The following is a 27,751-nucleotide window of genomic DNA, read 5'->3' as shown; positions in this document are numbered from 1 at the left end:
AGCAATTACATTACAGTACAAGTTATTTTATTCTACTATCACGTAAAACTTAGTCTTTCCTTGGTGCTCAAAGCTAGTACTATATCAGTGCTGACATAATACATGTTTTCCAGTCTATAAAAAGTCACAAAAGAATCATTAAAGTAAAAATTTCTTCTCCTGGTTTTTCTGTGATAAAATAGTAAGTTATCTTGCAGATCTCCCTCATACGTACACCATAGAAGTACAAATACCTCATTTCTACAACGCACACTGGGAGTTGCATTCAAATAAAAGGAAATACATATTCAAGTCAGTATTTAACAGTACTGACTCTTCCACATTGTATACCATGAATATAGGATTATCCATAACATCATATGATAAAAGAATATTGTCAAATAGCTTATTCTGCCTCTTCTTCCAGAACAGTTCAGTCAAGAGCTTCACAAGTGAATTTCAGTCTTTTTGGCAACATCTCCCTACTTCCTAAAACATTCATTAGTGATTAAATTTTTCTCAATTTAAAACTTGACTATCATTTGTTTCTCTGACATTTGCTATACTAGGATATTGTGTATATATGGTAGTATTTGATTTTACACAAAATTTTATTTATTTTTAAGTTAAAAATATGTGTTTCATGGTGTTCTCTTTATTTCCCAGTTCGTGAACCCAATTTTAGAAACAAAACTGTGCCAGCGGTGAGGAAGATCTTGGATTAGGAAGACTCAAGAGACCAGTTGGGAGTCTTCAATTAATATTCTAAGCAAGAAATGCAGTGTACACAAATGGGACAGATTTAAAGCTATTTTGAAGATGGAAACCAATAGGATTTTTACATCTAAGAAGAGAAGGAAACTTCAAAAATGGCACTACGGTTCTAGCTTAGGAGCTGAGAGTATAGGCTATTAAGAAATAAATTTGGTTTTAAATATCCTTGGTTGAGTTGTCCATTACCCGACAGACAGATAAAAAGGACCGGAACTCAGGAGAATTAGGGATTTCTAATGTACGAGTTATTTTGCTTTTGTTTCCCTGCCTCACCACTTAAAGCTATGTTTGGGGAAAGTTTTTCAATGCTGGCATGGAGATTAAAGAGAAAGAAAATGCAACAGGCTAGAGGTCATATATGTTAGACAGTAATCTAGGCCATGTGGTAAATGCAATATATAACCAGCTGGGTCATAGTTGTTTTTGTTTGTTTGTTTGTTTGTTTGTTTTGTTTTTTGAGACAGAGTCTCACTCTCGTTGCCCAGGCTGGAGTGCAGTGGCGCGATCTCGGCTCCCTGCAACCTCCGCCTCCTGAGTTCAAGTGATTCTCTTGCCTCAGTCTCCTGAGTAGCTGGGATTACAGGCATGCGCCACCACTTCCCCGGATAATTTTTGTACTTTTAGTAGAGACAGGGTTTTGCCATGTTGACCAGGCTGGTCTAGAACCCCTGACGGGTGATCCGCCCACCTCAGCCTCCCAAAGTGCTGGGATTACAGGCATGAGCCACCACATCCAGCCGGGTCATAGTTCTTAATCAGGGCTCATTATATTCATAATGGGGTTGGGGGGACAGGGGTTTGCAAAATAAACATCCTAAGCACCACCCTGGATATTACTTCTTTGATAGATTTGGGGTAGAAACTGAGAGTATACTTATTTTTTTTAAGTTCCCTGAATGGGCTGACTCAGAGGGTTATGAGAGAAGTTTCTGGAATGACAGAAATACTCTATTATGACCAGGATGGAATACTATTTGGGCTTTAAGAAGCAGAAAATTCTGTCATTTGTGATATGAATGCACGTAGAGACTTTATACTAAGTGAAACAAACTAGGCAAAGAGAGACAATATCCAGAATACATAAAGAACTCTCAAAACTCAGTAATAAGAAAATAATCAACCCAATAAAAAAATAGCAAAAGATTAGAATAACACACTTCACCAAAGATATATAGATGGAAAATAAGTACATTAAAACAGACAACAACAAAATGCAAATTAAAACCACAATGACACGCCACTACATACTTATTAGAATGGGAAAGAACAAACCTGACAAAACCAAATGTTGACAAGGATGAGGAGCAGCTGGTCTCATACATCATCAGTGAGAATGCAAATGGTATAGTCACTTTGGAAAACAGTTCGGCAATTTTCAATAAAGTTAAAACAGAAGACAAAAATCATAAACAGTGGAAAGGCATAAAAAGATCACAACGCTAAGAAAAATGAAAATCAAAAGTTTACCATTACGGAATAAATTAGAAATAGAAATGGGCGGAATCTACACAATATTGCCAAATAATATGACATGTAGGTGTTTGTAGGAGATCACAATAATTTGAAAGAAAAACAGTGAAATAACGGGACCCACAAAAAGACAGGAGAGTTAAAACCAATCTAACTTAATTAGTAAACTTCAAACAGTAAACACAACAAATGGAATAGAAAAAGTATTCACAAATGTGTTAGAAGAAAAATAATCCCACCAGATTATCATGCTAATGGAGCAACAGACAGACATTCTCCAACTAAAAGAACTTGAGAGAGGGGCAAAAGCTGGGCAATGACATCAAGCCAAACAACAGATAAATGGAGATAAAAGGACTGCTGATAAGTTCTGAATTTATTTAGAAGTAAAAATGGGCTGGGCATGGTGGCTCACACCTATTTTCCCAGCACTGTGAGAGGCCAAGAGGGGCAGATCACTTGAGATCAGGAGTTCGAGACCTGCCTAACTAAAATGGTGAAACCCCATCTCTACTAAAAATACAAAAATTAGTCAGGCATGGTGGCACACATCTGTAATTTCAGCTGCTGAGGAATGAGGCACAAAAACTGCTTGAACTTGGGAGACAGAGGTGGCAGTGAGCTGAGATCATGCCACTGCACTCCCAGCCTGGGCGACAGAGCGAGACTCTGTCTCAAAAAAAGGAGTAAAGCCTGGGCGCGGTGGCTCACACCTGTAATCCCAGCACTTTGGGAAGCCAAGACGGGAGGATCACCTGAGGTCATCAGGAGTTTGAGGCCAGCCTGGCTAAGACAGTGAAACCTCGTTTCTACTAAAAACAGAAAAAAAGTAACCAGGCATGCTGGCACGTGCCTGTAATCCCAGCGACTCGGGAGACTGAGGCAGGAGAGGAGGTTGCAGTGAGCTGAGATCGTGCCATTGCACTCCAGCCTGGGTGACAAGAGTGAAACTCCGTCTCAAAAAAAAAAAAAAAAAAAGAGTAAAAATAACTAGGAATTTTGGTGTATAGAACAAAACAAAACAGAACTCTTATAAACTTCAACAAAGTAAGAATAATTTAGCACTGGTAGTAGAAAGAAATACAAGTATGTTAAATGATTCTATACTATGAAAGACAATGAAATGGACGTAGTCCAAAATGAGACACTTATTCCCAATACTTCATGTTTTCACAGATGGAAGCAATTTCTACTTCATAACCAAGATGAAAAAGTAAAAGGAACATCTTCAATTTATCTCTGCCTCTGCATTAAAAAACAAGGAAGTTCACATGCTCAACCCAGCCCTATAGGATGTAGTTTCTATTCTCCCATGCAGTAAAAGTATAGAGGCATTATCCACTCCTGCTGTGGTTGACCAGCACAGTCTATGACTATGTTGCTAAACAAGTCTGTCTAATTCAAAAATAAAGTATCATAAGGCTCATTCTAATTACACAGTCATACAACCTAGTTCTTATTAGGAATAAAGTGAATATTATTTCTGACAGTACAATCCTCCTTTATGTGTGTCCATCTCTCCTTTGATTAGCCCTACACTGGGAAGGTGAAGATGTTATTGCCCATCCCCCAACACCAACTTTATAGTTCAGTAAAATCATAATTCTAAAATAATTTTTACAAGTTTATTCTGTTTAGTTATTCTTACATTTTACTTCCTTGTTATATTCAAGTAAATTTAATTCTTTTTATTTTAAAATAGTGTATATAATATGATCTTCATTTATCTATATCCATTCATCCTTTCATCTTTAAATGTGCATAGAGATACCCGGAATGATTTATATAATGTTTAAGATGGTTACTTCTAGATGGTAGATTAAGTTTTGGTTTTTTTTTAAAGACAGGGTCTCACTTTGTCACCCAGGCTGGAGTGCAGTGGCACAATCTCAGCTCACTGCACCCTTGACCTCCCAGGTCCACGTGATCCTCCTGCCTCAGCTCCCCAACTAGCTGAGACTACGTGGGACTACAGGCATGTGCCACCACACCTGGCTAATTTTGCATTAGAGATGGGGTTTTGCCATATCGCCTAGGCTGGTCTCAAACTCTTGAGCTCAAGACATCCACCTGCCTCAGTCTCCCAAATTGCCCAGGATTACGGGCATGTGCCACTGTGCCTAGCCTAGATTAATTTTGTTGTTGTTGTTTTTTGTTTTGTTTTTGCTTTTTTAAAACAGAGTCTTGCTTTGTTGCCCAGGCTGGAGTAGAGTGGCACTGGAGATCATGGCTTACCACACCCTCGACCTCACATGCTCAAGCGATCCTCCCACCTCAGCTTCCCAGGCACATGCCACCACACCCAGCTAATTTTATTTATTTATGTATTTGTTTGTTTGTTTGAAAAGACTGAGTCTCACTACATTGTCCAGGCTGGTCTTGAACTCCTGGACTCAAGCAATCCTCCCATCTTGGTCTCTCAAAAGGACTCAATAAAAGAAATAGGAAATAGTCTACAGAAGCATTTGCAAACTATGGCCCATAGGACAAATCTGACCTGTGGCCTGTTTTTGTATAGCCCACAAGAAATGCTTTTAATTTTTAAGGGCTGCATAAAAAAAGAAGAATATGAGACAAAGACCTTTGTGGCTCACAAAGCTGAAAATATTAACTGTCTAACTCTTCAAGAAAAAGTTGCCAGCCCTTAGTCTATAGTATCGACTCTATATTGACAAAAGGTACAATCTACTGTAACTCATAATTCACTGATATACAAGAGAACTTTACATATTAAGGAAATCAAATTTTATCACATAGACTCCCCTTTATCCCTTGGGATGTTGTCTTTAGATTTTCTATATGATATGGTGATACTGGCATGCACTACTTTTATGATTATCTAAAGTTCCCAATCTTTTCTTTTTGATTTTAGGATTCCATGTTAAAAAGACCTTTCTCATTTCAAAGGCACCAAAAAAAAAAAAAAAAACCTCCTTAGTTTCCTTCTACTACTTTTATATTTATAGTTTTGTTTTTCACATTTTAAATCTGAGACATCTGGAAAACAGGCCCTTCCATGACTAGGAGAAAATAACAATCTATACAGAAAGATACCAGACTACAGATTAATTAGGGGAAGAAGGTGCTGGAAAAGTGTAGGAGAGAGGAGAAGGAAGACAACAAGCAGGAGTCTGTGACAAGGCTGAAATCTTGAAACTGACTGAATGATAATTTATAGGTTTCCTTCTTTCTCTCACTAGAAAGCTTCAAACTGTACTCTTTGTTGAACCCTTGACAGATGTTCTCAACTGAGGATGTTTCATGGGCCATGAGGCAGTCCGTTCCTATTCCATAAGAACAAGAGCTTCAGTAGAGAACAAGATCCAATCATCATTCTCTGGTTGTATCTGAATTTATCTCTGGATTGTTGTATTTCTCTGTTACTATTATATACATAATTTTTCTTCCTGTTACCTTTGCTAACTGGTTGCTTATATGCAGCAAGCGGCCAGCCAACTACGGGTCAAGCCAGCTCACTGCCTTCTTTGTAAATAAAGTGTTATTGGAACACAGACATCCTAACTAGTTTCATTCTGCAACAGGGGAGGCGGGTAGCTGAGAGAGAGATCATATGGCCTGAAAAACCTAAAATATTTATCATTTGGCCCTTTACATTAAGTTTGCCAATCTCTGATATATAGGGAAATTGTTTGATTACAATTTTTTGAGGTAAAATTATAATACATATAATACAAAATTAATATATATTTTTTGAGACAGTGTCTCACTCTTTTGCCCAGGCTGGAGCGCAGTGGCACGATCTCGGCTAACTGCAACCTCCGTCTCCTTGGTTTAAGCAATTCCTGCCTCAGCCTCCTGAGTAGCTGGGACTACAGGCATGTGCCACCATGCCCAGCTAATTTTTATATTTTTTTGTAGAGACGTGGTTTCACCATGTTGGCCAGGCTGGTCTCAAACTCCTGACCTCAAGTGATCCACCCTTCTCAGCCTCCCAAAGTGCTGAGATTACAGGCATAAGCCACCGCATCCAGCCCAAAATTAGTAATTTTAAAATGTACAATTCAGTGGCATACAGTACACTGATAATGCTCTGCAACTATCACCTCTGTCTAGTTCCAAAACACTTGTAACACAAATGGAAACTCATTACCTTGTACCCATTAAGCAATCACTCTCTATTTTTCCCCCTGCTCCTGGCTACCACTAATTTGCTTTCTGTTTCTATGAATTCACCTGTTCTGGATGTTTCATATAAATGGAATCCTATAATATGTGATCTTTGGTGTCTGGTTTCTTTCACTTAGAATGTTTTTGACATCCATGTTGTAGTATCTCATTTCTTTTTATGGTTCCATCATGTGAACAGACCACATTTTGTATCCATTCATCAGTGGACAGACATTCAGGTTCTTCCCACCTTTTGGTGATTGTGAATAGTGCTGCTATGGACATTCATGTACAAGTTTTTGTTAGAATGCCTGCTTTAAATTCTTTTGGAATTCTACGAGTGATATTGCTGGTAATTCTACGTTTAACTTTTTGTGGAACTGCCAAAATTTTCTACAGCAGCTGTACTATTTTATACTCTCACCAGCAATGTACGAGGGTTCCAATTTCTCCACATCTTCACCAACACTTACTTTCCTTTTTAAAATTTTTTAAATAATAGTCATCTTGGTGGATATGAAGTGGTAGTGCACTAAACTAGTTCCTTTTGACTTTGTTATGTCTCTCTTCCTGGGATCTCAAAATACAATCAGTGACTCCTCCTTTTCCAAAAACCTACATGTCACTCAACTCTGATGGTTATTCCTCCTTTTAATTATCTTCCTTTCATTCAATCTTTCCTTTCTATTCCCACATTACTCCCAAATTATGCCCCCATTACAAAAAATATTAACACTAAGCCAGACAATTAAAAAGGGTATTTTAACCTCAAAATTAGAATCTGACCCCATACCATACATAATACCAATAAAAGGCTTGGTAGCACATTCTCTAAGACATACACACTGTAGCATAGTAATTTAATATTAACTGATTCTATTATAGCCTTTTAACTCCTGCTAGCCTATATCACATAAAACAAGAAAACTAAAAAATACATGTCATTTAGATATTTAATTTGTTGTTGTTGTTGCTATTGAGAAGACAGAGATAGGATAAGATAAAAATGGAAAAAGTAACTACAGTCAATAGAATCCTCTTTTTAAAAAATAGTATATTTTCTTTATCTCTAGGAAACCCTAATATCCAATTATTAAAAATATGCAATCCAAACCAAATAAAAATATTTGAGAATGAATTTTATAATGACAAATTTTAAAAACCTATCGTTATATCTTTTATTATTATTATACTTTAAGTTCTAAAGTACATGCGCACAACATGCAGGTTTGTTATATATGTATACATGTGCCATGTTGGTGTGCTGCACCCATTAACTCATCATTTACATTAGGTATATCTCCTAATGCTATCCCTCCCCCAACCCCCTACTCCACGACTGGCCCCAGTGTGTGATGTTCCCCACCCTGTGTCCAAGTGTTCTCATTGTTCAATTCCCACCTATGAGTGAGAACATGCGGTGTTTGGTTTTCTGTCCTTGTGATAGTTTTGGTATTACCATCACAGAAATCATACAGTTCTAGAACTAGAAGGGACCTTGGCAATTATGTAGTTAACATACATTAAAACTACTAAGCCAGGCTCTATGGCTCATGACTGTAATCCCAGCACTCTGGGAGGCTGAGGTGGGTGGATTACCTGAGTTCAGGAGTTCAAGAACAGCCTGGCCAATGTGATGAAACCCCTTCTCTACTAAAAATACAAAAATTAGCCGGGTGTGATGGCGCAGGCCTATAATCCCAGCTACTTGGGAGGCTGAGGCAGGAGAATCGCTGGAACCCAGGAGGTGGAGGCTGCAGTGAGCCAAGATCATGCCACTGCACTCTAGCGTGGGCAACAAGAGCAAAACTCCATCTCAAAAAAACCCAAAAAACTACTAGTGATCTCCAATTTATCAATTCGCACAAATAACCAAATGCCTTCTACACCCTGTGCAAAGTGTACAGAGGCCATACTGACTGATGGACATGGCTAATTTGAGTTTGACAAAAATAAAATAGGCTACCGCTTTATAATACATCCGATTCCTATTCTGATCAGTTAAAGTTCTATACATATGAAGAGTCAGTTGTGTTTCTCAAACATGTTTATGCCAGCTGAACTTCTTATGTTAATCTCATAATTTAAATTTTATATAAACTGATTGAGAATATAAAAAATAAAGGTGTTTTATAGAAAATGAAACTGAATGCTTCAAAAAGGCTTGATAAAAGGTGAATCACCAAAAAAGTTTGTCTAATTAACTATCTGTAGATAAGACAGCTATACTAGATGGGAAGGAAAAAATGTACTAAAGGAATTCTGTATTCAAGTTTGCTTCACCATGGTCTTTTACGTTTCAATCAACTTTAAAGAATGATAGGCAATATCAGTCTGCGGGTGTAATTTATGCAGGAAAGCCAACTCGAAATTCCATCGGCAAAATCAGCAGAACAATACTCATTTATATATTCAATACACAAGGACAGATTAGACACCTACCCTGTGCCAGGTATTTAGCCACCAGACCTAACTATGGTTTTAAAAATATTACTCTGAATTCCACATGGAGCAGATGGGAAAGGCAGGCACAAAAATGGAAGTGGAGAACTTAGGAGGCTTTTACAGTAATCCTGTAAAAAATGCTGGTGGCCTGGATATTATGATAGCAGTGGGAGGGTGTTATTTGAATGGATATGAGATTTAATTTGAAGGAAAAAGCTCTAACAATTGCTGAAGGACTAGATATGAAGTTTGAGTACAAAAAGAAGAAGGGGTAGCTCCTGGGTTTTTGCAGAACTAGGTGAATGTTGACATTTAATGTGATACAGAGAAACCATAGGAGGTGGAGGAGATGGGGACAAAATCAGCTTAAGATGCTTATTTTGAATCCAAGTAAAAATACTAGATAGGCAAGTCTGGAATTCAAGATAGAGGCCAGGGCAGGTAATACATGACAGGAAATTATCTGATATTCAAGTATGCAACTAGATGAGCTCACCTAAAGAATAAAAGTAGATAAAGAAGTGAGCAAAAGAACTCAGACCTGGAATCAAGCCCTACATCAAAAACCATCAAATTAATGCACACTTTTCTGTTTCTTCTTCTTTTTTTTTTTTTTTATGATATCCTTTTTCAAGTAACTGCAGGTTCCAATGGTGTCAGACAAGAGAGGATTTTTTAGAAACTTCCTTTTCAGGCTGGATGCGGTGGTGCATGCCTGTAATCCCAGCACTTTGGGAGGCTGAGGCAGGCAGATAGCTTGAGGTCAGGAGTTCAAGACCAGCCTGACCAACATGGTGAAACTCCATCTCTACTAAAAATACAAAAATTAGCTGGGAGTAGTGGCACACACCTGTAATCCCACCAGCTACTCGGGAGGCTGAGACAGGAGAATCGCCTTGAACCCAGGAGGCAGAGGTTGTAGTGAGCTGAAATCACGCCACTGCACTCCAGTCTGCGTGACAAAGACCCTGTCTCAAAAAAAACAAAAAACAAACAAAAAAAAACCCTCTCTTTTCATATAAGTACACTGACTCGTGCATCTTCAAGAAGCTGATCTAGTTTGGATATGTGTCCCTGCCCAAATGTCGTATTGAAATGTAATCCCCAATGTTGGAGGTGGGGCCTACCGGGAGGTGACTGGATCAAAAGGGCAGATTTCTCATGAATTATTTAGCATCATCCCTCTTGGCACCGTCTTTACAATAGCGAAGTCTCATGAAATCTGGTCATTTAAAAGTATGTAGCACCTCTCCCCCTTACTCTCTTGCTCCCGCCTTTGCTATGTGACATGCCTGCTCCCCCTTTGCCTTCCACCATGATTGTAACCTTCCTGAGTCTTCCCCAAAAGCAGATGCTGCTATGCTTCCTGAGCAGCCTGCAGAACCATGAGCCAATTAGACCTCTCTTCTTTACACACAACTCAGTCTCAGGTATTTCTTTATAGCAATGCAAGAACGGCCTACTACAGAAGCATTCTAGAATAACTCCTCTCTCAGTCTCATATCTCACACTCCGCACTCCCCAACACATACACATAAACACACACACTCACACACACGCCTCTAGAGCACACACTCATCACCTTTACCCCTTTTCCCACCCCTTTAAAGTTGTCTCTTCTTTGTGCGTTCACAATTGTCTTTGCAGATTTCCACAGAGGTCTTTTTCAACATTGTATGTTCTAATTGTCCTTTAGCGGTGTGAAAGTTTCCTTATGGGCAAGAACCATAACCTTCCTCTTTGTATCTCCAATGACTCACACAGTACCTGGTAGATAACAGGCTCTCACTGAAAGTTTTCCTGAATGAATAAAAGAAGGGAGAGAGATTTACCCAAGGTCAGTCCCACGGCCAATTAATAGGAAAGTAGGAATTATAAAGTAGGTCTTAGTACAGTCAGACGTCCTAAACTCACTTCAGTCTGTCATTCAAAGAATTACATATTCAGGCCTCACCTTATCTATATATTTTATTTCTTATTCATCATCCTATGAATCCACTATGCTGTCTTAACTAAAAGTCTAGTTACCTAACCAAAATTCACTTTTCCTCAGCCTGTCCAGAACCTATGCCTTGAGCTAATCTCTTACCTCTCTCATAAAAAATCTCCCTTGCATTCCAACCTTAATCATTTCCCCCACTCCCCTCCCCTCACCTGCTACACACACCTTTGTTAACATCCTATTCAATTTGATTTCTATCCTTACACCTACATTGACGTGTTATCTCAAGGTTCACCAAAAGTCTTTGTAACAGATAAAGTATAATTTTCAAAATAGTAAAATCATGACTCTCATACAAATATGAAATGAAGATCTGGTAAAAATTTTAATTCATTGATTAAGGAAGAAAGAAGTAAGATGTTAAAACTGATTAAAATGATAATGTGATTTACTATTTCTCAACTTACAAAATTCATTTTCATGGCACAAACATAATTTGCATTGGTATGGGCAGAAAACATCTGTACTGCTTTCAGTTTTCTACAACTTAACTTTTACCCCTTTTTACGGAATTGTAAAACAGCCTTGTCAATCAAATACCCCTTAATCAGAATCATGTAACTCCTGGAGAGTCCTCTGAACAATATCTAGCATTCCAGATATGCAATAATTTCCTTTTCCCACTTCTAAGTCTTTGATAATTTTTCCTACATAATTGTCAAAACTCATCCTAACCTGCCTCCTGTAGTGCAATGTAAAATCACTCTTGCCACATTCAGTTTCCATAATATGGCACTCTCCTGGATCCTCTTTTACCTCTCTGATTCTCTTTTGCCTCCTTCACCAGCTCCTATTCATCTTAAATATAGTATTCACTGAGTTTTCTCACCGGGCTTTTGACTCACATAACTTTTTATGGCTGTATCCAATCTCATCCAGGCATACTTCATCCATTACTTATGCAGGAATTATTCCCATATGCACAGATCCAACGTCTATAATTCCCAGAGTTAAATTTCTATTTTCTTCATTTCTCATGTTGGTATCTTAGCAGTGTTTCAAACTGGTCAACAACCTAAACTCACTCTATTCCTCATCTAAATATGGTCTATTTCTGTGTTTCCTAACTTAATGTCTAATTGTCACAGAGGCACAAAGTATGAGGATCTTACACTCTACTTTCTCCCTCACCTTCCTCCTCTATGAAACTGTTTTCCAGGCAGTCACCTAACCTTTCCACTGTACCTCTACAGCCTTCCTCTTATATCTTCCCCTTCCTCATAGCCTTTCCCCTTGTTCAAGCCTATATTATCTTTCACTTGAACTCCTGATAAAGTCTCCAAACTGGTATCTTGACTCTCTCCTAACATTCACACAGCTACTAAATTTATATTTCCCCAAACAAGGGCAGCTTTTCTGAACTATACCCACTTATCCGAGTTCTTATATAATAGGCAACAATGTTGTTTTAGGGTATCCACCTACTTCCTACTTAGTTACTTCAGTCCAGGCAAGCTGATTCCACCAGCAAAGCACACTTCAGCTAAGATAATCATAAACTCATGAAGACTAGTTCAGAAACTGGCCGAAAAGAGCTAATGAAGTGCCATAAGACTTTTGCTGAGACTTCTGGGCCAACGGTGTATGCTTTTTGCTGAGGTAAATGCCATTGTTATTGCTGTATTTTGCCACCAGAGGACAGCCTGTTTGAGAAGTCAAGGCAGTTCAGAGATGCAAAGATAAACATGATCCTAGTAACATCTTCTGAGCCCTAGCATCAAGAGATGTCCAAAGCCAGTTTCCCTTAGGTTATTCAATTACATCTACCAATAAACTTTCTTTTTGCTTAAGCCTGTTTGACTCAGGCAACGAATTAGCAAACAAAAAAAGTACTAAATAACACCTCCTATCTTTTCATACACCATATGACTCAGCTACATCAGCCTCATCACCACTATCAGAATACTGTGCCCTTCCTTAAGCTATTCCTTCAGTCTGGAATTCACTTCTCTCTGCTTGGAATTCCCTTCCCTCCATGCCTTGCTTATTAAGATCCACTTTATACTTCAAGTTGCAGTTTAAATGCCTCAGTGAAATAATCATCAGAGACTAGAAAGAAGCAGAGGGGCAGATTATACAAGGATTTGAAACCATGCTATGGCTTTTTGAACTTTAACCCAAGGGTAAAGAAATGTCATTAAAAGGTTTTAAAGCATGAATGACATGACCAAATTTTCAATTTTAAAAAGATCACTTTACTTGCTATGCAGAGAATGAATTAGAGAACGGAAAGGGGGACAATGATTTGTAAGTTACTAAAACAATCTAGGTAAAGAGAATGGTGATATGGGCTAACGAGACAAGGGAGACGGAAGAATGTATTTTTGTAACTATTTTATTTCTTAATAAATCTTCCTCTGTACTGTAAACTCCCTGAGGGCAGAGAAATTATCTGCTGACTACCATGCTATCCACAGAAATTAGCAAGTAATTGCCACACAGTAAGGACTCAAATGGGTAAATGGAAGTATCATTTGTGAAGACAGAAAACACAGGAAAACTCAGTTTGGGGTTTGTTTGTTTTTGAGCAATAGAGAAGGATGAAGATGAACTCTGCTTTGGACAAGCTGAGTTTGAGGTAATACAATACATTCAAGCAGGCAAATGGGTATATATGATACATACAAACACATACACATGTCTGGGGATCAGGAAAAAGATTTGCACTGAAGACACTAACCTGAAAATTCTGGGCACAGACGAGTAAATGGTAACTGACTTTATGAGAAGAGATAAGATTGCTTAGAAATATGTGAAATGAAAAGAGGGTGGAGATCACAGACCTCATGGGCATTTAAAAGTTGAACAGAAAAGGAGAAGCTAAGGAAGAACACTAATAGCGCTGGCAGGAAAGCATAGGAGAGTCCTCTAATAAAGCCAAGAGAAGAAGAGGAAGTCCTCTAATAAAGCCAAGGGAAGAAGTGGTCAAATGTGTCAAACATTGTTAAAAAAAAAATAAAAAAGAAAAAAAGAAAGAAAAAAGTCAGGTAATGGGCAGATTAAAAGTATCCTTTGGATAAAAATAGCTTTGGTAGAGTGGGTGGGAGTGGAGCTGGACACACCTTAGTTTGGAGTGGGTTCAAGGGTAAGTAGAATAAAAAGAAACGAAGTTAGCCAGTATTAGACATCTTGCTCAAGAAATTGGCTACAAAGAAACTAAGATACATAGTTGCAGGAGTGGAACACAGTCAAGGCTAAGTTCTGTTCCTTTGTTGTTACAGATTGTGTATGTTTTACAGAATTTGATCTTAAGCATGTTTAAATGTTGATTGGAGGCAACCTAAAAAGAAGAAAAAGTAGAAGAAAAGGTAAGAATAAATATAAAAAATGAGCAGTCTTTGAAATGGAGCACAGAAGAAGGAACTCGTTTTGAAGAGGCAGCAGTATCTCTTCCACTGAAGTTGTATACTAGAAGGAAGAACTAGTAAGGATGTAGGCACATTTATAGATTTAGTTACTGAAAATTAAGAGAGTTTACATGTGATAGCTTCAAATGTGTAATAAACATATTGAAGTTTAAATACTAAAACAAATCTGTTCATTGAGAATTTTTTCTAAGTTATGAGTTTAAGATAGACATTAACATATAAATTACATAAAATAGCTGTCCCATCCCTAAACCTTAGATTTTTAAGAAAAATTAAAACAATATTTAATGCCTACTATGTATAAGACACTATGCTGTGGAGAACACAAAAAGGCTCTTTCCCCAGATATATGAATAGCTTGTGTCCTCTTCTTTTAGGTCCCTGTTCTCACATTCTACTTTATTTCTCTCCACTGAATTTACTACCACCTGATATATTATTTTTTTCTTATTGTCTGTTTTCCCCTCTACTGGAATAGGGCAGCAACTTTTCCTGTTTTGTTCACTGCTGTATACCCAGCATCAATAATAATGCCTATAATGGATAGGTACACAAAATAAAATTTTGATTTAAGAAGCAACTTCTCTTCAGGAAGGTACTATCTGTTAAGTGGGAGAGAGATTATATACAGAATACACCCCTGCTATGGTCTGAATGTCTGTCTGTGTTCCCCCAAAATTCATGTTAAAACTGAATCCCTAATGCTATAGTATTAAGAGTTGGGGCATTTAGAAGGTGACTTGGTCATGTGCATTGTACTGTCATGAGAGGGATTCATGCCTGATATAGTTTAGATATTTGTCCCCTTCAAATCCCATGTTAAAACTTGATCTCTAATATTGGAGATGGAGCCTAGCAAGAGGTATTTGAGTCATGGGGACAGACTAAGACAAAAAACTGGTACCAGGAGTGGGATGTTAAAACTAAACTTTAAACTAAAGCTGCTTAGGGGTTGTAATCCTAGTCTCTGATAAAACAGACTTTAAACCAAAAAAGATCAAAAAAGACAAAGAAGGGCATTATATAATGGTAAAGGGATCAATGTAACAAGAAGAGCAAATTATCTTAACTGTATACATGCACCCCAAACAGGAGCACCCAGATTCATAAAGCAAGTTCTAGGAGACCTACAAAGAGACTTAGACTCCCACACAATAATAGTGGGAGACTTTAACACCCCACTGTCAATACTAGATCAACAAGACAGAAAATTAACAAGGATATTCAGGACTTGAACTCAGCTCTGGACCAAGCAGACCTAATAGACATCTAAAGAACTCTCTACCCCAAAGCAACAGAATATATACATTCTTCTCACACCACATAGCACTTATTCTAAAATTGATCAATAATTGGAAGTAAAACACTCCTCAGCAAATGCAAAGAACGTAAATCATAACGAACAGTCTCTTAGACCACAGTGCAATCAAATTAGAACTCAGGATTAAGAAACTCACTCCAACCCACACAACTACACGGAAACTGAACAACCTGCTCCTGAGTGACAACTGGGTAAATAAAGAAATTAAGGCAGAAGTAAGTAAGTTCTTTGACACCAATGAGAACAAACAGATAACATACCAGAATCTCTGGGACACAGGTAAAGCAGTGTTAAGAGGGAAAGTTATAGCACTAAATGTCCATTATCAGCAAGCGGGAAAGATCTAAAATCGACACCCTAACATTACAATTAAAAGAACTAGAGAAGCAAGAGCAAACAAATTCAAAAGCTAGCAGAAGACAAGAAATAACTAAGGTCAGAGCAAAACTGAAGGAGACAGAGACAGGAAAAACCCTTCAAAAACTTAACGAATCCAGGAGCTGGTTTTTTGAAAAGATTAACAAAATTGATAGACCGCAAGGCAGACTAATAAAGAATAAAAGACAGAAGAATCAGATAGACACAATAAAAAATGATAAAGGGATATCGCCACTGATCCTACAGAAGTACAAACCACCATCAGAGAATACTATAAACAGCTCTACTCAAACTAAAAACTCTAGAAGAAATGGATAAATTCCTGGACACAAACACTCTCCCAAGACTAAACCAGGAAGAAGTCACATCCCTGAATAGACCAATAACAAGTTCTGAAATTGAGGCAGTAATTAATAGCCTACCAACCAAAAAAAGCCCAGGATCAGATGGATTCACAGCCGTATTCTACCAGAAGTACAAAGAGGAGCTGGTACCATTCCTTCTGAAACTATTCCAAACAACAGAAAAAGAGGGAATCCTCCCTAACTCATTTTATGAGGCTAACATCATCCTGATACCAAAACCTGACAGAGACACAACAAAAAAATCTAATTTCAGGTCAATATCCCTGATGAACATCGATGTGAAAATACTCAATAAAATACCGGCAAACTGAATACAGCAGCATGTCAACAGGCTTATCCACATGATCAAGGCGACTTCATCCCTGGGATGTAAGGCTGGTTCAACATATGCAAATCAACAAACGTAATCCATCATATGAACAGAACCAATGACAAAAATCACATGATTAGCACAATAGATGCAGAAAAGGCCTTGGACAAAATTCAACACCCCTTCATACTAAAAAATCTCAATAAACTAGGTATTGATGGAATGTATCTCAGAATAATAAGAGCTATTTATGACAACAAACCCATAGCCAATATCATACTGAATGGGCAAAAGCTGGAAGCATTCCCATTGAAAACCGGCACAAGACAAGGATGCCCTCTCTCACCACTCCTATTCAACATAGTATTGGAAGTTATGGCCAGGGCAATCAGGCAAAAGAAAGAAATAAAGGATATTCAAATAGGAAGAGAGGAAATCAAATTGTTTCTGTTTGCAGATGACATGATTGTATATTTAGAAAACCCCATCGTCTCAGCCCCAAAACTCCTTAAGCTGATAAGTAACTTCAGCAAAGTCTCAGGATATAAAATCAATGTGCAAAACTCACAAGCATTCCTACACACCAATAATAGAGAGTCAAATCACGAGTGAACTCCCATTCACAATTGCTACAAAGAAAATAAAATAACTAGGAATACAACTTACAAGGGATGTGAAGGACCTCTTCAAGGCGAACTACAAACCACTGCTCAAAGAAATAAGAGACAACACAAACAAATGGAAAAACATTCCATGATCATAGATAGGAAGAATCAGTATCATGAAAATGGCCATACTGCCCAAAGTAATTAACAGATTCAATGCTATTCCCATCAAGCTACCACTGACTTTCTTCACAGAACTAGAAACAACTACTTTAAATTTCATATGGAACCAAAAAAGAGCCCGTATAGCCAAGACAATCCTAAGCAAAAAGAACAAAGCTGGAAGCATCACACTACCTGACTTAAAACTATACTAAAAGGCTACAGTAACCAAAATAGCATGGTACTGGTACCAAAACAGATATATAGACCAGTGGAACAGAACAGGGGCCTCAGAAATAACACCACACACCTACAACCATCTGATCTTGACAAAAACAAGCAATGGGGAAAGGATTCCCTATTTAACAAATGGGGCTGGGAAAACTGGCTAGCCATATACAGAAAACTGAAACTGGACCCCTTCCTTACACCTTATACAAAAATTCACTCAAGACGGATTAAAGACTTAAATGTAAAACCTAAAACCATAAAAACCCTAGAAGAAAACCTAGGCAATACCATTCAGGACATAGGCAGGGGCAAAGACTTCTTGACTAAAACACCAAAAGCAATGGCAACAAAAGCCAAACTTGACAAATGGGATCTAACTAAATTAAAGAGTTTCTGCACAGTGAACAGGCAACCTACAGAATGGGAGAAAATTTTTGCAATCTACCCATCTAACAAAGGGCTAATATCCAGAATCTACAAGGAACTTAAACAAATTTACAGGAAAAAAACAACCTCATCAAAAAGTGGGCAAAGGATATGAACAGACACTTCTCAAAAGACATTTACTTGGTCAACAAACATATGAAAAAAATCTCATTGTCACTGGTCATTAGAGAAATGCAAATCAAACCACAATGACATACCAGTTAGAACAGTGATTATTAAAAAGTCAGGAAACAACAGATGCCGAAGAGGATGTGAAGAAATACGAACACTTTTACACTGCTGGTGGGAGTGTAAATTAGGTCAACCATTGTGGAAGACAGTGCGGCAATTCCTCAAGGATCTAGAAACAGAAATATCATTTGACCCAGTAATCCCATTACTGGGTATATACCCAAAGGATTATAAATCATTCTACTATAATGACACATGCACATGTATGTTTATTGTGGCACTGTTCACAATAGCAAAGACTTGGAACCAACCCAAATGCCCATTAATGATAGACTGGATAAAGAAAATGGGGCACATATACACCATGGAATACTATGCAGCCATGAAAAAGAATGAATTCATGTCCTCTGTAGGGATATGGATAAAGCTGGAAACCATCATTCTCAGCAAACTAACATAGGAACAGAAAATCAAACACCACATGTTCTCCATAAGTAGGAGTTGAACAATGAGAACACATGGACACAGGGAGGGGAACATCACACACCAAGGCCTCTCAGGGGTTGGGGGACAAGGGGAGGGAGAGCATTAGGACAAATAACTAATGCATGTGGGGCTTAAAACCTAGATGACAGGCTGATGGGTGCAGCAAACCACCATGGCACATCATGTATACCTATGTAACAAACCTGCACGTTCTGTACATGTATCCCAGAACTTAATGTATTAAAAAAAAAAAAAAAAAAAAAAAAAAAAAAAAAAAACTAAAGCTGCTTAAAAGAGCTTAGAGAGCTCAAAACAAAACCAAAAAAGCTCATACACAAGAAAAACTTTAAAACTTCTTAGAGACTGGTTAAGTGGTTGTGACAAAAATGCTGATTAAAATATAGAAAGTAAAGGCCATTTTCACGAAGTCTCAAAGTTTTTAAAAACTAAACAAAAAAATTGGCCACATTATATGTTATGCTTGTAACAAAAAACTTGGCTACATTGTATCCATGCCTAGGACTTTGTAAAAGGCTGAACTTAAGAGTAATGACTTAAGCTACCTGGCAAAAAAAAAAGTTTCTAAACAACACAGCGTTCAAAAGGTGACATGGCTGCTTCTAACAGCCTACTATCAGATATGGGAGTTCAAAAAAAGACAAAGTTAAAGCTAATAATTAAGAGAAAACAGAGCACACAAATTTGAAAAATTTACAACCTGACCATGTGGTAGAGGGAAGTTTTCAGGAGAGAAATCCAAACTACCCAGCCCCAGGTACCAGGCCCTACCAGAACAACAGGTTGTTAAAGCAATTAACATGACTAAAAGAGAGCCAGTTGTTAACAGTCAAGACAATGGGGAAAAGCCCCCAAGACATTCCAGAAATCAAGGCTACCCCTTCCATCACAGGCTCAGAGACCTCCTCAGGCAAAATGGTTTGGGAGGCCAGGCCCAGGGTGTTGCTGCCTTGTGCTGTCTTGAGATGCTACTCCCCACGTTCTGGCTGCAGCCAGGGCTCAAAAGGCCCCAGGTACTGGTTGGACTGCCACTCCAGTGGGTGCAAGCCACAGGCCTTGATGGTTTCCAAGTGGTGTTAAGTCTGCAGGTATACAGAATACAAGATCCATGGAAGCTTGGCAGCTTCCACCTAGATTTCACAAGATATGTCAAGAAGTCTGGGTGCCCAGGCAGAAGCCTGCCACGGCAGAGCTCCTACAGAAAGATTCTACCAGGCTAGTGCCAAGGGGAAATGTGGGGTTAGAGTCCCCAGAGAGAACTCATTGGGGCACTGCCCAGTACAGCAGTGGGAACAGGGGCACTGCCCTCCAGGCCCCACAGTGGTGGCAGTCTAAAGCCAAGAGAAAAAGAGAAAGGTGTGGTCAAATGTGTTAAATACTGTTATGAAAAAGAGAGAGAAAGAGAGAAAGAGACTAAGAGAGAAAGAGGAAGGAAGGAAAGGAAGCAAAGGAAGGAAAGGAAGGAAGGAAGGGGAAAGATCAAAAGTATCCTTTGGATGTAAACAGCATACACCCTCAGCCTGGAAAAGTTGACAGACATTAGACTCCAATCCATGAGAACAGCCATGTGCGCTATGCCCAACCAAGCTATAGAGATGCAGCTGCCCAAGGTTTTGAGAGCCCACCTCTTGGACCAGTGTGCTCAGGATGTGGGAGGGAGTGGAAAGTGAGGAAGTGGAAAGATTAAAATAATCCTTTGGATGAAAACAGCATACACCCTCAGCCTGGAAAAGTGACAGACATTAGACTCCAATCCATGAAAGAAGCCATGTGGTCTGCCCAACCAAGCCATAGAGATGGGGCTGCCCAAGGTTTCAAGAGCCCACCTCTTGGACCAGTGTGCTCAGTTATGGGACATGAGTCAAGAGAGATTATTTTACAGCTTTAATATCTGCCCTACTAGGTTTCAGACATGGGTGGGTCCCTTTTTGTTGGTCAAGTTTTCCCTTTTAAAATGAAAATGTTTACCCAATGTCTGTTCCACCATTGTATCTTAAAAGTAAATAATTTGTTTTTGATCTTACAGGCTCATAGCTATAACGAACTTGCCTCGAGTCCTGGATAAGACTTAAGTTGATGCTAAAACTAGTTAAGACTTCTGGGGACTTTGAAAGAGATGATTATATTTAACAACAGAAAAAAGACAAGAGGGTGGGCGCAGTGGCTTACACCTATAATCCCAGCACTTTCGGAGGCTGAGGCAGGAGAGCTGCTTTAGCTCAGGAGTATGAGACAGCTTAGGCAACATAGTGAGATCTCACCTCTACGAGTAATAAAAAAATTACCTGGCCATGGTAATGCACGCCTGTGGTTCCAGCTACTTGGGAGGCTGAAGTGGGAGAACTGCTTGAGCCCAGGCGGTTAAGGCTACAGTGAGCCATGATCCCGCCTCTGCACTCCAGCCTGGGCAACAGAGTGATACTCCGTCTCAAAAATAATAATAATAATAATACAAGAGATTTGGGGGGCTAGAAGTGAAGTGATATAGATATTTGCCCTCTTCAAATCTCATGTTAAAATGTTATCCCCAATGTTGGAGTTGAGAGGTGTCTGGAACATGAGATAAGATCCCTCATGAATGGCTCGGTGCTATCATGTAATGAGTGATTTCTCACTCTATTAACGGAACAACTAATTGTTTAAAAGAGCCTGGTACCCCTCCCTTCTCTCTCTCGCCATGTGATATGCCAGCTCCACTTCCCTTTCCATCATGATTAAAAGCTTTCTGAGGTCCTCACCAGAATCAGAGGCTGATGCCATGCTTCTGTAAAGCCTGCAAAACTATGAACCAAGTAAACCTCTCTTCTTTATAAATTACCCACCCTCAGGTATCCCTTTATAATAACACAAACAGACTAAGGGAGTGCTCTTATAAAAAGGGCTGCAGGAACCTGTTTACCCCTTCCGCCATGTGAGGACACAGAGACAGCGTCACCTATTCAGCAGAGACACTGAATCTGCTGGTGCCTTGATTCTGGAAATCTTCCAAAACTGTGAGAAATAAATTCCTATTGTTTATAAACTACCTAGTCTAAAGGTATTTTGTTACAGCAGCTCAAACAAACTATTAATAAAACAATACTAACATTCACAAATGAGGGCAGCAAATGCTAAGAGTGATGTGAGAAGCAACAACAAAAAGTGGTGTAAGAGTTCGGAATACTGCTAATCATCCCAGACAAGTACAGAGTTGTACAATCATCCATCACCTTCTAGAACAGTTTCATCATCTCAAAAAGAAACCTTGTGCCCCTTAGCTATCACCTACCAACTCCCCAGCTTCCCCAGTCCTAAGGAGCCACTAATCTGCTTCCTGTCTGTGTACATTTGCCCACTGTGGACATTCCATAAAAACAGAATCATATAATACATGGAATTTTGTGACTGGCTTCTTTCATTTAGTTTGTTTTTCAAGGTTCATTCATACATGTTGTAGCATGTATCAGTATTTCATTCCTTTTTATGACCAAATAATATTCCATTATATGACTATACCATATTTTGTTTATCCATTCATCAATTGATGGCCATTTGGGTTGTTTCCACTTTTTGGCTATTATGAATAATGCTTCTGTGAACATTAGTATATAAGTTTTTTTATAGGATAATTTTTCTAAGAGATGTGAATTTTCATAAAGCTTATAAATTTATCCAAATCAAAAAATTGTATTCTGAGACAATGTCCTTCAAATTTTTTGTTGTTGTTGTTTCTTTGTTTGCTTTTTAAGAGAGAGGGTCTGTCTCTACCCAGGCTGGAGTGCAGTAGCCCATTCATAGCTCACTGCAGCTTCCAACGCCTAGGCTCAAGTGATTCTCCTGCCTCAGCCTCCCAAGTAGCTGGGAGTGCAGGCATGAGACTGAGCTCAGCCAAACTTTTTTTTTTAAATATTAAAACATCCTTTTTAAACGAAAGGATGGCAGTATAAAAAAGTAGTTTTGTTTAATGTGCTTATTAGGTAAAATAACTATTTAAAATTTTGCTTTTCTGTTAAATCCAAAAGTCTAAAAAGTGTTGATCAAAGAAAATACAAGATAGTTCTAAAGTAAACTAAGAAGGTTTTCCCCCCAGAGTTGAAATCACATATTGTAAACAGTAGAAAATGAAATACATAAGCCAAAAGGTAGATCTTGCCAGGCTAAGGAATTTGGGCATTATCCCATAGTCAATAAGTAAATTAATAAAGCTGTTTAAATATAAAATTATTGACTCTAAGATATCACTATATTCCGCAAACAGTAATTGAGCTACTACTATATAAAAAGCACTGAATTTGGTACTATGAGTGATTCCAAAAAGACTTTTGCCTCTGACACTACCAAAACCACTCCAGATAAAATTCCAAATGACTTCAAATTGCTAAATCCAATTTTTATTTTTCAGTTCTCATCTTACTTGACCTATCAGTAGCATCTGACATAAGTAAAACACTCTCTCTTCCTTGAAATACTTTCCTTTTTTTTTTTTTTTTTTTTTTTGAGACAGAGTCTGGCTCTATTGCCCAGGCTGGAGTGTAGTGGCACGATCTCGGCTCACTGCAACCTCTGCTCCTGGGTTCAAGTGATTCTCCTGCCTCGGCCTCCCTGAGTAGCTGGGATTACAGGCAAGTGCCATACGCCCAGCTGATTTTTTGATGTTTTTTTTTTTTACTAGAGACAGAGTTTTGCCATATTGGCCAGGCTGGTCTCAAACTCCGGGCCTCAAGTGATCTGCCTGCCTCAGCCTCCCAAAGTGCTGGGATTACAGGTATGAGTCACCATGCCTGGCCAAAACACTTTCTTTACTTGGCTTCTAAGACACCATACTCTTCTGGGTTTTCGTCTTACATTACTAGTGGCTCCTTCGCAGTCTCATATGCTGGTTCTTTCACAGCTCCACAATTTATAAACATTAAGAGTATTCAAGGTTCGGCCCTTGCACCACTTGTATCTCTTGTCTATCTCCTTTTCTTAATGCTGTCAGTCTAATGGCTCCACTAGAATGTAGCTCCAACAGGGTGAGAATCGGGGACTGTTTTGTTTATACTGGATCCCTTGCACCTAAAACAGTGCCTGGCATATAGTAAGTGCTTGACAAATATTTGTTCAATAAATAGATGGATGAATACATGGCTTTATATATTATCTATAATCTCATGAATTCTCCAATTTATACTCCCTGCCTGGATCTCTGTCTGCAGCTCCAGACACATCCAACTGCCTATTTGCTATCTCCATTTGAATGTGTAAAATACATCTCAAACTTAATGACTTAATGGAAGAGAACTCCAATCACCCTCTCAATGGCTTCTCCAGCTGGCTTCACTTTCTTAGCAAATTGAAGCCCCATCCTTCCAGTTTCTCAAGCCAAAAATTTTCTCAAACAGTAAGCTGCCACTACATAAAAAGCACTGAATTTTGGTGCTTTTTATATAGCACCAAACTATAACTCCTTTTTCTTTTTTTTTTTTTTCTTGAGACAGAGTACTCTGTCACTCAGGCTGGAGTGCAGTGGCACGATTTCAGCTCACTGCAACCTCCGTCTCCTAGGTTCATGTGATTCTCATGCCTCAGCCTCCTGAACGGCTGAGATTACAGGCATGCACCACTGTGCTCAGCTAATTTTTATATTTTCAGTATTAACAGAGACAGGGTTTTGCCATGATGGCCAGGCTGGTCTTGAACTCCTGGCCTCAGCCTCCCAAAGTGCTGGGATTACAGGGATGAGCCACCGCACCCAGCCTAACTCCTTTTCTTTCTCTCACACTACATATCCAATCTGCCAACAAATACTGTGTATTCTGCGTTCATAATATAGCCAGCATCTGTTTTTTTTCCTCACCCCATCCACAATTATCACTATGATTCAAGCCTTCGCATCTCTCACCTGGATGAATGCCAACAGCTTCTTAATTGGACTTCCTGCTTCTTGTCCACCTCCACTCCCCAATTCAGAACCACAAGCAGAGAAATTCTCAGATTTGTTCTCAGAACAAGCAGAAAAATTCTTTTTCAAACTTATGTCAGATCACATTACTTCTCTGCTCATAATCCTGCAGTTATTCCCACTTCACTGAGTAAAAACCCAAATCTTGAAAACTGCTTATAAGGCTCTCTTCAATCTGGCCCTAAGTCAACTCTGACCTCATCGTCTACTATTTTTCCCTCACTTATTCTGCTCCAGTCATACTGGATTCTTCTGCTGTTCTTTCCAAAGGTCAAGCATATCTCTGCCTTTTCCCTTACTCCTCCCTTTGCCTGGAATGGTCTTCCCCTAGATATCTGCATCCCACCACCTCCCTCAGGTATGCTCAACTGTCACCTTCTCTGTGACTTTTCCCCTGATCATCATATTTAAAACTGCAACCTCATCCCTACCCTTGTATTCTTTATCCCTTTACTCTGCTCTATTTTTCTCCACAACACTTACCACCTAAAATACTACATATTTTACTTTCTGCTTGAAGACATGACTTTTTGTCTTTCACTCACTGCTATATCCCTAGCATTTAAATCAGTGCCTGGCTTATGGTAAGTGATCAAGAGTCTCTCTGTTGAGCTAATGCTTTCATTTCCACCAGGGGGCCCAACGATCACGTAGCCCGGTGTTTCAGGAAGATCATAAAGCATCTCTAAGATTTCTTTGTGCTCTGATCCCTAGAAGGACTACAACTTGCCTAGAAAGAAAAACTGTGCTTTGTCTCGGCAACCACAAGGAGGAGTTGAGAAAAAGAGCCGAGCAGAGAAACCAGATAATGCTGTTTCCCTTGCTTTTCCCTCAGTAACCTCAAGGTGGAAGAAAACTGGATCTGGAGCCAGCTGTACTGAATGAATGATTTTTCTCCATACTATGAGTTACCTAGACACAAACGTAAACAGGAAACATCACAATCCTTTCGAATGCCACAAACAGGCCAAGGGAATCCATATACACAGGCCACTAAGGACAGGAAGGGTGTTTCTTTAACTCCAGCACTAAGAATTCTCCACAAATTCAGGGGAAGAGCTCCCGTTAGCACAGAAAGACACATAACTAACTCACTGATGAAGGCCGAGTGTTTCAGGTCGTCAGTACTCTGGCCAGAGAACTATTAAGTCAATTCTATTTAATACTTAGGGCACCTACAATTCGTTAGCGGTATAAGGAAGGCACTCCCACGTCTAAATTCTCAGATTTGGCGGATCGCATGGAATTCATTAACATCAGATTCATTAAACACCCAAATCCATTTCCCACGGGCTTGTGACTCACCGCCACCTGTTGATGCCCACGTTGGAGGAGCCGGCGAACCAGGGGTCCAGGATGTAGACGCAGCGGATGGTGTCGGCGCCCTGAATGCATTCCTTCAGGGCGGGGTTGTCGTGGAGCCGGAGCCCCTTTCGGAACCAGTGCACTGCGTTCACCCCCATGCTGGGGGCGCGCGGCGGGTCCTCCACGGAGAAATTCAAGGAAGGAGGCTCCGGCTCATAGCCGACACCTTCGCTTCCAAGAGAATTGCCTCACCCGAGGAGTAAGGAAAGGGCGGTAGAGGGGGGACAGGAAAAAATGACTCCAAGGAGGGGACTGGAGAAGGCGGGGGCGCTGGAAGCGCAGTGAGATGAATGGAGGTTGCCCAGTCGGCGGAGTCCGGGTTTGACGCCCTTTAGGAGCCCGCGCCCGCCGCAACCTCCTGGAGGCGACGCATAACTTCGAGGGCCTCGGACCTCCGGAGCCTGAGCAAATTCCACGAGCTCGAGCCGCCACGACGGCCCGAGCTGGCACGGACGGCCCCAGGAGGTTCGTCACGGAAACCTCGCCCCACCAAGGCGGCTCCTAAAGACAAAACGGCCCGCCCGAGGTGAATCACCGAGGAGAACCGAAGGGGAATGAGCCCCTGTCGGCGACGCTGTCTCTAGGCCCAGGAGAAAGGACCGGGGACGGAGGCAAGAGGCGGTGGTCGAGGCCGCTGGACGGTTGCCGGCCGGTGACCGGTCCCGAGGCTGCCCGGGTGACTCTGCCGCCGCCGCCGCGTCAGCGGCCTCGGCCCCGCCCCCGGCTCCTCATTGGAGGGCGCGCTCCCCACGTGACCACCGGCACCTCACGTTTCTGAAGTGTGTTTACTACACTGACTCGGAGGGGGAATCTGCTCGCGCTTCGGTCGCTTCTGGAGGGGCGGCAGCCGCTTGATCCCAGAACCGTTGACCCTCGCCCACACGCTGAGCTCACTGCCTTTGCCCCTTTCCTGTGCCGACTGGCGGGCCGTCCCTTGGAGGCAAACCGTGTTGACCACAGGCCCCTTGTGAGGGAAGGCTTAGCCCCGCCCCCAGGGGCCGTGAGCGGGCACTATTGGCCGAGGCTCGGTGAGACCCGGATGAGCACGGGGATGCGGGGAGCTCGCGGGCGCGCGCGCTGGTCAGAGAGGCGCGCGTGCGCTCTCGCTGCGCTCCAGAGGGTAAGGGGGCGGGGCCCGCGGGCCGAAGCGCGCTAGGTGATTCCTCCCGTGGGATTTGGGGAAGGCCTGGAAATTGTCCGGTGTCTTTCAGGAGCCAAAGGTGGAGTCGGGCGGAGAGTGAGGGGAGGATGGAGTGGAAGGAGAGTGGGAGGCTTCACGTAGATTTCAAGTCCAAACCATGTGCTTGCCAGAGAACCCTACTTTGGAGATTATGGAGCTGTGCCCCTCCACTCTCCTGGCCCTTGGGTGCCTCCTCCCCCTTGTACATGCTCTAGGGAAAAGGGTAATTGGCAGGACGGATGCCAGGCATTCCTGGACTTCCTGGAATTTTTTAATACTAGCGATATATATCATCAACGTTTCACCCCTAATCTACATTTAATGTAGTTTACCGGTCTCTTTGAGACTGGACGTTTGTCTACTTTTCCAGCGACAGTGAACTGCAGGCCATGCCATCCCTTAGATATATGATGCCCTTAAATTCATTCAATGATTACTTTTTGAGTGAACTAAGCACTGTTCAAAGCACTAGAGATACAGGAGATACTTAATAAAATAGACACAGACTCCAGTCCTCTTGGGGTTTACAATTTGTCTCTTAACCTTTGCTGTTTTTTCCTCTATAAAATATTCTTCCTTGGAATCCAGTACTCAAGATAACCGCCTTTGAGCTACCTGGGATA

General features: G+C 40.3%; 1 protein-coding gene across 3 annotated transcripts in view; it reads right to left on the bottom strand.

Annotated features, from left to right (window-relative positions):
- The window catches only part of LOC105497679 (cryptochrome circadian regulator 1), a 112,759-nt gene extending 86,021 nt beyond the window's left edge, over positions 1-26,738 (bottom strand). For all 3 annotated transcript variants that reach the window (XM_071071187.1, XM_071071189.1, XM_071071188.1), the window contains exon 1: positions 25,889-26,738. In XM_071071187.1, the coding sequence (XP_070927288.1) occupies positions 25,889-26,046 (158 nt within the window). In that variant the 5' untranslated portion in view covers positions 26,047-26,738. The remainder of the gene's footprint in view (positions 1-25,888) is intronic.
- Between the last annotated feature and the right edge of the window lie 1,013 nt (positions 26,739-27,751).

Source organism: Macaca nemestrina, chromosome 10, assembly GCF_043159975.1.
Source record: "Macaca nemestrina isolate mMacNem1 chromosome 10, mMacNem.hap1, whole genome shotgun sequence".
NCBI classification, from domain to species: Eukaryota; Metazoa; Chordata; class Mammalia; order Primates; family Cercopithecidae; genus Macaca; species Macaca nemestrina.
Note: the sequence above shows the minus strand (reverse complement) of the source record. Positions and strands in the feature narration are given on the sequence as shown.